This window comes from Cicer arietinum, chromosome 6 (assembly GCF_000331145.2).
Source record: "Cicer arietinum cultivar CDC Frontier isolate Library 1 chromosome 6, Cicar.CDCFrontier_v2.0, whole genome shotgun sequence".
NCBI lineage: Eukaryota > Viridiplantae > Streptophyta > Magnoliopsida > Fabales > Fabaceae > Cicer > Cicer arietinum.
In genome coordinates this window covers 24,488,319-24,496,241 of record NC_021165.2, presented here as the reverse complement: position 1 = coordinate 24,496,241, position 7,923 = coordinate 24,488,319, and the positions used below count along the sequence as shown (strand labels likewise).

The 7,923-nt window shown below is 27.3% G+C and overlaps 1 protein-coding gene across 1 annotated transcript; it reads right to left on the bottom strand.

Moving 5' to 3' along the window:
* Window positions 1-4,118: 4,118 nt before the first annotated feature.
* On the bottom strand, window positions 4,119-7,284 carry LOC101489401 (cinnamoyl-CoA reductase 1-like). The gene is made up of 6 exons (XM_004515485.4): window positions 7,012-7,284; window positions 6,035-6,204; window positions 5,461-5,646; window positions 4,955-5,117; window positions 4,524-4,713; window positions 4,119-4,391 (listed from the first exon to the last, which is right to left on the bottom strand). Exons 1-6 carry the CDS (start codon window positions 7,133-7,135, stop codon window positions 4,253-4,255), a joined length of 972 nt encoding a protein of 323 aa, XP_004515542.1. The 5' UTR covers window positions 7,136-7,284; the 3' UTR covers window positions 4,119-4,252.
* Window positions 7,285-7,923: the final 639 nt, after the last annotated feature.

Sequence of the window (7,923 nt, the reverse complement as noted above, 5' to 3'; positions counted from 1 at the left end):
ATAAATATTTCTATTTCACATTTTAATCTCACAATTCTCATATTTCACATTAATTAAGTTATCTCTCAAAGGGCTACTACCGTACGTAGCGAGCCCTCGATGAATCATTGGAAAATAAGGTTTTCCCGTTCATCTCACAATATATTATATTCATGAATTCAAACGATCTCTCGCTCCTTACCTTATTTCGATGCTTTCACACACGAGTACGATTCTACGAGCAAACAATCTTTGTTCTTTGACTTTTTGTCCTTCAATCAATCTAACTCGACAATTTATGGGTAAACGTCAAAAATAAATTATGAAAAAACACTCTATAAACTAAATTTCGAAATTTAGTCAAGGAAAATTACCATAAATCAGAAAACCAATCAGTGAATTATATAGCCACTTTTCACACGATAGTTTTGGCGTTGGCTTCACTCAAATTGAACTTACGGTGAAGAAGAACGGTGCAAAATAACGAATTATGTAAACGGAGAAATCATGTATTTTAGGGAGATATTCAAGTTGTTAAAAATCTGGAAAACTATATTTAATTGAATAGCTAAATGAGTAAAACAACATACTGAAATTTAGACGAAAACAGATAAACTTTTCTGGGACAGTCATCGATGAATTGTATCAATTTTCTTCTTTTCTCTCAATGTGTGGCGGCCTTATTTTGTGTCCACGTTACTCTCTCTTTCTCACGCCATTCATTCTTGTCATTTTTAAATAATATTTTTTAGTTATTTAATTAGATTTTACTCTAAAATATGTGTCTAATCCATAAAACATATTTTACCTATTTCTTCTATTTATTTTTATTTTTTAAATAAAACAAACAATTATCAAAACTATTTTTTTAACACTTTTTTTTTTAAAACCTAATTTAATTACCAATGTATTACTAATTATTTCAAAAGTAATATTTTATAAAATGAAGTAATTAAAGTAATTAATCTTTTAAAATAGATTAATAATCAAAACCCTCCTATTCAAAATAATCCCTATAATAATACTTATTTTTCCAAATACTCAAATTAAAATATTACCATCGTTAGAGAATTGTCGAAATTATAAAATAAATAAATATAACATCAACACTTTATATTAATTACTAAATCTTAATAAATATACAAAATCACAATGTCATAACAAGTATATAAAAATAAAGGAAATCAAACACAATATCAATTCTATCTCAAGATAATTATTTATAAAAAAATAACTAAAAATAGAAAATAGTTATAAATAATTGAAATATAACAATGTGCATACTTAACATCAGTCAAGCGCATAGAAAAATATTACATTAATTGGATACACGTAAAATCACATAAAATCTTTTTCTTTAAAATATATATTATACTAAAATACTATTATTTTTTAAAAAAATATATCAAATAATAAAATAAAATATTTATTATTTATATCGCTCATTTAATCTAATATTTATAAAATTAGCACATCATAGAAAACACCTATGTAACGAAAATTAGTCCGAAAATTTATCATCATATATTCTAAAATAATTTTAACATCAAATTAATTATTTAAAATTGTATTTAACTAATAAAATAGTTTATTGTAAAATTTATAGTGTTACAGAAGACTTAATTTAACTAATGATATTTTTTTTTGTTAAATGATAAATAAATTGTTATGAATATTTAAATAATATTTATGCAATCAATGAAGCTTGTCATCCATGTAAACATTGACTAGGTCAAAATCAATTAAGCTTGACTTTTGTAAAATGAACTAAAGTTAAGGGGGGAAAGTGTTATTTTCACAATATAGGGGTTATAATTGCTAGATTTTGAAACTTGAAAAGTCAAAAGTGAATTTTAGAAAGAAAAAAAATTAAGAGATGTTAACAAGACAGAGTTGAAATTTAGGTCAAATACTGTGCTCCCAATTCTTATAATATTTTTTTTTTTTTGCATATCTATGTTTTAAATTTTGAAAGTTCTATAGAAATTTTAGATGTGATCTCATCCTTCTTATTCTTAAGGAAATAAATAATAGTAATATGAGATTCAAGTAAGGAAATATGAAGGATTGTTTTAATTAGAGATTAAACTCATGATATGAAATTTATTTTTGAGCTTAATCTAAAATGGAAAAATTCACTTTTAATTTATGAATTTTAGTATTATGAAATTAATTAAATAAATAATAAAAAATTAATTTTGAATATTAGATAAATTAATATTAGCAGTATATTTTATCTCTAGATCATCTTAGTGACACCTTTTATTTCTACAAACTCAATACGGTGGTGACTCTTTTTCTCCGGATGAACAATCTTTAAGGTTGATTCTCATATCGTCATTATCATTTTAATGGTGTCTTATGTTGGTTATGACTCTCACTAACTTAATAATTGTCAAACTTAATTTTCATTTCGTATGAAAACGGTGTGAGTAAAATATTAACTTAATAAAATAAAATATTAAGCGTTATAAAATATCCACTATAAATTTGATTCTTATCCCAAAAAAACTCATACAAATATATTAGAACTAATTTAGGAACTAATCGATAGAACATATACTTGTAGTTTTTCTATGTGAATTTGGCTACTCTATAGTGGATAGTTACTAAAGTAAATAACTATTGATTTATTAATTAATGGTTAAATTTATTCATTTTATATTTTAAAGTGAGTTGTTTCACTTTCTTCATTTTGAAATATCAAAACGTAGTCTTAATATGTAATCATTCAACCATTCCATGGAACGATATGTGACTTTTGGCTAAAAATACGAAGGATAAAATTTTTAGGCTCTCTTTGGATTAATGGAAAGTGGTAGAATGGAACGAAATGAAAGTTTTAGACTCTCTTTGTTTAAAATTATTTTTTGATTTTTGTTGTTTACTATTATGAAAATGATTTTTTTTAAAATGATTTTTAATCTATTTTTATATAATTTTATAAAAGTAATTTTTTAAACTATAAAATTCCCGTAAAAAAACATGACTTTTTTAATTATCATTTCTTAGATACAATTTAAAATTGATTAATATATCTTAAAGTACTCATCAAAAAATAATTAATAAATATACAAAAGCAAAAAAAAAATTGTACCAACATATGAATAAATTAAAAATAAAAAGATTCAACTAAAAGACATAAAAGTACGATGTGAAGAAATTGAAAAGAAAAAAAAACTTACTTGATGAAAACCTATATCAAAATTTATAGAAAGGGAAAATGGTCACAATTGAGTGCCCAAAAATGATGCAGTGTGAAGAAAAAGCGTAGTAAAAACTGATAAAGGACAATTTTAGATTTTCTAAAAAAAGGTAAGGATAATAATTACATCATCTCATTAGTGAGTTATGGTCAGTGTTTTTAAAATGTGTGTCATCTTTCTCTTTCATTTATCGCAAATACTGAATGTGATAAGCTACTACTTTTAACTTTTCATTTTCAGCCAAAAAATAATTCTTTTTTTAACAAAATGATTTTTTAAAAATCTAAAACAAATAGCATTGAAACAATAAAAAATGATTTTTAATTTAAAAAACATAAATTTTTTCATTAAAAAAATCCGAAAGAAACGCACTCATAATGTCATATCTATTATCTTATTTTATAAAAAAAATAGAATAAAATCGAGTATGATGGATCCCATCCGGTGTAAAATATCCAAACAATAGAATAAAATATCACTCTCATTCTTTACCATATATTTTATTTCAGTACGATCTATTACTTTTAAATTATCCAAAAAGAACCTTAGCGTCTTGTTCAAATCTAATTTTAGCTTTTGCAGTTATGCTGCAAATCTTTATCACACTGTTTCTTTAATTTTTTAAATTATCAAATATATAAACTTGAAAATATTGTGAAGAGTTAAGTCTATATTTTGATATATATTTAATTTAAAAAAAACAATATAAAAAATAATTATATAATATTACATTGTTTGTTAGTTTTTTTTAAATATTAACTCTTCCAAAATTCTCCAAATACCAACTTTTAAACCCACCCCAAGGAGTTTGAAAGCTTTTACTTATCTTTTTACTTATCTGAGATCAATTGCTCTTCTCTGTTGCAAATGAATTTCTTTTACTTGTTATGCTGGAAACTTATTTAATAACACATGTCTTGTGGAGATTGTGAATTTAAAAGTAATCATTGGTTTGAATAGCACAAGCAAATACTACAACAGAAACACACTCACAAATCCCTTCTAATAGGAAGATGCTAAATATTTAGTCACATTTATTTTTTATTTAGATATGTAACAAGCTAAAATTATTGTGATTGAAGGAGTCCAGCTTCTTTATAGCTCTCAACTGAATCAATGAGTGTTTCCTCCAATGTCCTGTATTTCCAACCCAAACTTTTCAGTTTCTCTGAGCTCAACATTTTGTAATCATCCACTTCAATATAGCTGTGCCAAAAATGAAAATTTCATATAATATATATTTGTAACTACAAAATCTATACAAGCAACTATTTACAACAAAACTGAAAACCACTTGCATAAGAAACTATTATTAGATAATTTGGAGCTGAACCTTACTTTGTAGGGTACTTATAGTTTGGATATATACTCTTCAATTTCTCAGCCAAATCTCGTGTCGTGATACCGTGTGAAGTGCATATGTATCTTGCTTCCGCGTCGTCGTGCTTCTCATAAGCCAAAAGTATTGCATCAACTAGGTCTCTTACGTCAACTATCCAACGATGCTTATTCTCCAACGAATCATAGCCTTCAATTCATAAAAATAAGAAAGACAAGACGAGTAATATGGAAAATGATTCTAATAGTTCCTTGAGGTCTACCCTGATCCTGATTAATCTCTAGAAAACAACTCAGCTAAACTTTTGAATATCAAAAGATTTTATAAAATTTATGTGCTTATCATGTAAAACAAAATTTAAGGCATTTCAACTAGTATAGCACAAAATTCATAAATAGGCACACTATAATAAGAATTTGATAAGGCATACCTTTTAAAAGTTTGATGACAGCCAAGCTACTTGCATTAGTGGTTGACTGCAAAATTGGCCCCAAAACAAGGGTAGGACAAATGCTTACCACACTAAGCCCAGTTCTTTTTGCAAAATTCAAGGCCTGCTCTTCTGCTTCTGTCTTGGAATAACAATACCAGTTCTGGATCATAGGCAAGATATATGAGTTTATTTACATAACAGATATAGCACAAACATTCTTGATGATTAAATCATAGCATGTATCTAACTGAAAAATCTGAAACAAATTAGTATAAATGACGAAAATGAAAACACTACTATCATATCATAAGACTAATGGTCATGGTTATCGAAGTGAGATTCAAATCGTGAATGGAAAGACCTATTTCCTAAATAGATACACATACTAGAGATTCGTATCGATTAGATTCAGGTTTGTATTGAATTGAGATATGAGTTGCATGTATCTTAAGATACGGATGATGAGTCTATGTCATGCACACATGTTACAAAATCTTACATACCTTGGTTTCTTTGCAGTAGTCTTTGTCAGACCAACAAGACTCATCAAACACTTTATCCTTAGGAAAATTAGGGTTCAAAACAACAGCAGCTGCAGATGATACAAAGACAACGCGTTCAACTTTTGCTTTAAGACAAGCTTCAAGTACATTAACAGTTCCCTTCACTGCTGGCTCAATCACTTCCACCTGCAGTTTCATATCATATAATTCACCATGAACATGATGCAATGGAATCACAATTATACATAAATACTACAATGAATTTGGAACAATTTTGATGGCATTGATTAATAAGCTGAAAATCAAGAAGGCAAAATGAGAATCACTCGATGACATATCAAATTAGTCTGCAAACAACCAAGTGGATGGACTCAAGTGTTCATGAGCTTCAGTTAAGCTCAAATCGTTCAGGAGAACCCGAGTTCAAATCCTCACTGCAACAGTTCTTTGTTAGACTATACTTACTTCTCGGCTAAACATTAGATAATATGACACCCTTCTCCCGAGAACTGAAGCGTGAGGACCCAAAAGGATAAGTTTGCACCAAGAGAAGATTCAAATAATTTTTTGTTACCTCAGGATTAGGCAGCTCTGTTGAGGGTACAGGGCAAGCAACATGGAAAACTGCACTACATCCAACAATTGCAGAGTAAACAGATTCATAATTCAAGATATCTGCTTTGTAGAGTGTAAGGTTTTCAGAAGCTCTCTCAAGTTTCAGCAAGTGTTCATATTTCTGACTACCTGCATTGATCATAGATACACTCTAAATGAATCACAACACTTGTATCTCAAAATAATGACAGAAAAGAGGCATAACAAACATCCTCCTCAAGCTTTGTAAGCTTTTAACTAGTATAAAACTTGCGTTTAGGATTCTGTGTGACGATGATAAGTCACGGTGTCACTTAATGTGACACATCAATACCTCTAACAAAACTATTTGACAGAAACAAAATTTTGAATGACATTAGACAATTTAAATTTATAATTTAGTATTTCGTAAATTTAGAGTCTCAAATTGCAAGACACTTTCAATTTTTGATCCAAAAATGGTGGTTTACTCGAAAGTGTTGCGGTGGTAGTGCTAATTTAAGGTATACAATTATGCACTAAAAAATTAGGCTTTGTTTATAATAATTTCCTAAGTCTAAATGTATTTAGATCTAGATCTATATCGCATGCTTCTGCACACCATGTGCTTAAGCTTGTTTTATTCATAATAATGAATTTCTTAGCTCATTAAAAAACACATTCACATGTATTCTCCTAGGAATTTCTTAAGAGGAAAACGCATGTAGTGCTTCATAATATAGCAGGGGTGATTAACAAATATTGTTATTGTCCAAATTTGTGATAAAGTTTGGAATTTAACAATATTGCCTAGTTTTGTTTTTGTAAAAAAAATTGTATAAACTAATGAATATTTGTATAAAAAAAGAAACAAACTAATGAATATATTAAAATATTGTTTCAATAACTAAGATATGTATACTATACTCTAAAATAATTGAAAGTTTATAGAAATGATGATAACATGAGAAATAGTACCAGGTTGTCTAACAGTTCCATGAACAGAGTAACCTTTGGAAAGTAGAACCTTAACAAGCCATGATGCTACAAACCCTCCTGCACCTGTTACACAAACCTTCTTAATTCCATCACTTGTTGCCATTTTCTTCTCCTCTTTTTTAATCTCTAACTCTCAAGGGGACAAAGACAACTATGAAACTTAAAAAAACTTCATTCATTAATTTAAATCACCTAATAATATTATTCAGGAAAGTTCTACACATGTATGGGTCATGTGATGTAATTATCCATATGCTTATTTGGCATGGTAGGACAAATGTTTATAGCAATTCTTTTCTACAACGGCACTTCAATTTTTTTTCCTTTTTCATCTTCATATAGGCATGGTAGGACAAATGTTTATAGTTCCTTTTTCTATGAGAACAATAAGCAACGTTGTTCCAACATTGGTATTTTAAAAAGTTTTTATTTTTTTAACAAAAAAACAACATTGATTCATTTAATTCAGTAGAAATTACGTAATCAAAACCAATACAATTCAAAATCACTAAATCCATAAAAAATAAATATAAGAACAAATTCACAGCATTTGAATTAATAGTATAAAATAGAAAAATACATACAAATATGATAAAATTGAAATATAACCAACAAGGCAGAAAAAATAAAATGTCGTACAAAGACGACAAACAACACATTGTACTAAGATGACGAGAAAAAAAAAACTAAATGTGTGTGAAAATAAATTATTTAAATAAAAAGGAAAAACTAATTTAAAATTTCAAACATTATAAATATCAAAAATAGACTAGTATATATGAATATCAAAAATAGAAAATAAAATAAAATAATTAGGGACATCCGTGTGAGGGGATATTTTTAGATTTAAATATTAGATTTCATTAGTCAGAATTAAAGGAGATTAAAACG

Coding starts and splice junctions, on each gene's coding strand:
- LOC101489401 (XM_004515485.4), bottom strand. CDS start 7,135: ATGGCAACAAGTGATGGAATTAAGAAGGTTTGTGTAACAGGTGCAGGA. Junction 6,205..7,011: donor TGGAACTGTTAGACAACCTG/GTACTATTTCTC, acceptor TGATCAATGCAG/GTAGTCAGAAATATGAACAC. Junction 4,392..4,523: donor AACTATAAGTACCCTACAAA/GTAAGGTTCAGC, acceptor TTTTTGGCACAG/CTATATTGAAGTGGATGATT.